Source organism: Adiantum capillus-veneris, chromosome 13 (genome assembly GCF_014529385.1).
Source record: "Adiantum capillus-veneris isolate H3 chromosome 13, ASM1452938v2, whole genome shotgun sequence".
NCBI classification, from domain to species: domain Eukaryota; kingdom Viridiplantae; phylum Streptophyta; class Polypodiopsida; order Polypodiales; family Pteridaceae; genus Adiantum; species Adiantum capillus-veneris.
Window position 1 is genome coordinate 122,841,871 of NC_140943.1, and position 2,140 is coordinate 122,844,010.

The 2,140-nt window shown below is 42.8% G+C and overlaps 1 protein-coding gene across 1 annotated transcript; it reads left to right on the forward strand.

The window, feature by feature from the left end:
• Positions 1-950: 950 nt before the first annotated feature.
• LOC147444795 (histone H3-like) lies at positions 951-1,855 on the forward strand. Its single transcript, XM_086528146.1, has 2 exons — positions 951-1,707; positions 1,845-1,855. The coding sequence occupies exons 1-2, from the start codon at positions 951-953 to the stop codon at positions 1,853-1,855; spliced, it is 768 nt and encodes a 255-aa protein (XP_086384272.1).
• Positions 1,856-2,140: the final 285 nt, after the last annotated feature.

Consider the following 2,140-nt stretch of genomic DNA (forward strand, 5'->3'; position numbering starts at 1 on the left):
AGAAGCCGTGGTAGAGTGGAGAGAGAAGTGAAGCAGAGCTTGATGTTAAAATCACAAGATTCTCGCGTCGTACGGCACCAATAAAAGTACAACACCACAAAAAGACAAGATCAAGCTTTATATAAGGAGGTCAAAAATTACCGTTATGGACACGTGTCATCCATGCACATGTACCACGTGGCATGCTTCCAATGGTCATTGTACAGACGGTCGGTTGTATAAAAAGCTCGAGTCACGTGCTCATTTTTCACCTTCCCCCAAACCACACATTCGCGCCGTTTCGTACCTCAAGCATCCTCCGGTATCTCTTCTTTCATCGACCCACACACCCCCTTTCTACCCAATTTTTTGTACTTCCGAAGTGCGTCTTAGCGCGTCCTATAGTGCATCTTATCCCTATCCCATATGACGCAATAAGGAGGTCTTCTAGATTGTGGGTGTCCCTCCTATCACGCCCTGTGGTGTCCTTTCATGTTTTCGGGCCAAGCGCTACCGAGCTCAGCATCTTCACATACAACGCAATAGCCAGATGTTCTAGACTGTGGGTGGCCCCCCTATCGCGTTGTGCGGTTTCTTTTCATGTTTCCGTGCCACACGCTACCGAGCTCAGCATCTTCACATACGACACGATAGCGAGATGTTCTAGACTGTGGGTGGCCCCCCTATCGCATCATGCGGTGTCTTTTCATGTTTCCGTGCCACGCGACATCGCGCTCATCATCTTCCCGTACAACGCGATAGGGAGATCTTCCAGATTTTGGGAGGACCTCCGATCGCGTCCTACGTTATCTTTTCTTATCACCGAGCCACACGATACCAAGCTCTTCAAGATTGTGGTTGGATCTCTTTTCACATTGTTTTGGGTACTTTAGAAAGCGCTTGGACAGAGCTCTATGCGGGTCTTGTTTTGAAGTATTTTGTGACAAAAGACAGAAGTTTTTGACTCTCAAATGGCAAGGACAAAACAAACAGCAAGAAAAGTTTACCAAGCCCCAAAAGATCTAGAGAAAGATGATGATTCAGAGAAACCACCTACACAACCTCGTCAGAGGCCTACTGCTAGAAAAATATTGAATTATCAAGTCAAATCTCTGAGGGAAATAAGGAAAGCACAAAAGTCTACTTGTCTTCCGATTCCAAAGCTACCTTTCATGAGAGTTGTCAAAGAGATATCACATAGACTTGTGAGCATGATGAATATCAAAACCTTTGTTTCAGTAAGGTGGCAATCTCAAGCCTTGATGTGCCTTCAGGAGGCTGCCGAGGATTTTCTCATAGACTTTATGAATGATAGCTACATTGCAGCTGCATTTGCTCACAGGGTCACACTTATGAGCAAAGATTTTGTGCTTGTGTCAAGGCTGAGGTACAAGTTTGATAAGGCTCTTGATCTTATTCCTAGTGAGAATCTTAAAGCCTTCCAAATTTTAAATATCCCCCCTTCCAGGCAGCAGAAAGATTCAGGGGTTGTCATTGAAGATGTTACACATCAGTATGAGACAAGAAAGGCCCAGGATATCAAAGCAGGCAAGGAGGTTGAGAGGGAGAAAGACATGATGTCAGAGGATGCTATCCTTACAGAGCAAGCAAAAATTTTAAGAGCATCCAAATCTCTCCTTTATGAAGAATTTACAGGCCAAATGGTGGTGGATGTCTCCTTGTGTGGGAATGATGAGGTGTACTGTGACATATTCCCTCAAGACACAAGTATGCTTGTAAACCCCAACATTGAGCTTGGTGATACTGTGCTCTTCATCTGTCTCAGGTATGTGTTGCCCCTTTGCTAATTATTAGTGCATGTGCAGGCATAAGGGCCTCATTGGGGGATGTGTTTTCTTTTTCAGGTGTCTTATGAGGGATATTCCAGAGGCTATAGCTATACAAATAACCATACTTGATCCTCTAGTGACACAGTGCCTTTTTAACAAGCAAGGAATCCTTTTAAGTTTTTTTGAAGATTTTAACATGCTGACCTACAATTACATAATATACACCTATGTTGAAGGGTAACTCTTATAACTCCTAACATGTTATTAAAAACTTTTTGTGGTATTCTTAGCTAATTGTTATTTTTTGTAGAGGACATTGGAATCTTATTATCTTCAATCTTTTGGAGAAAGATATTATATTTATGAATTCA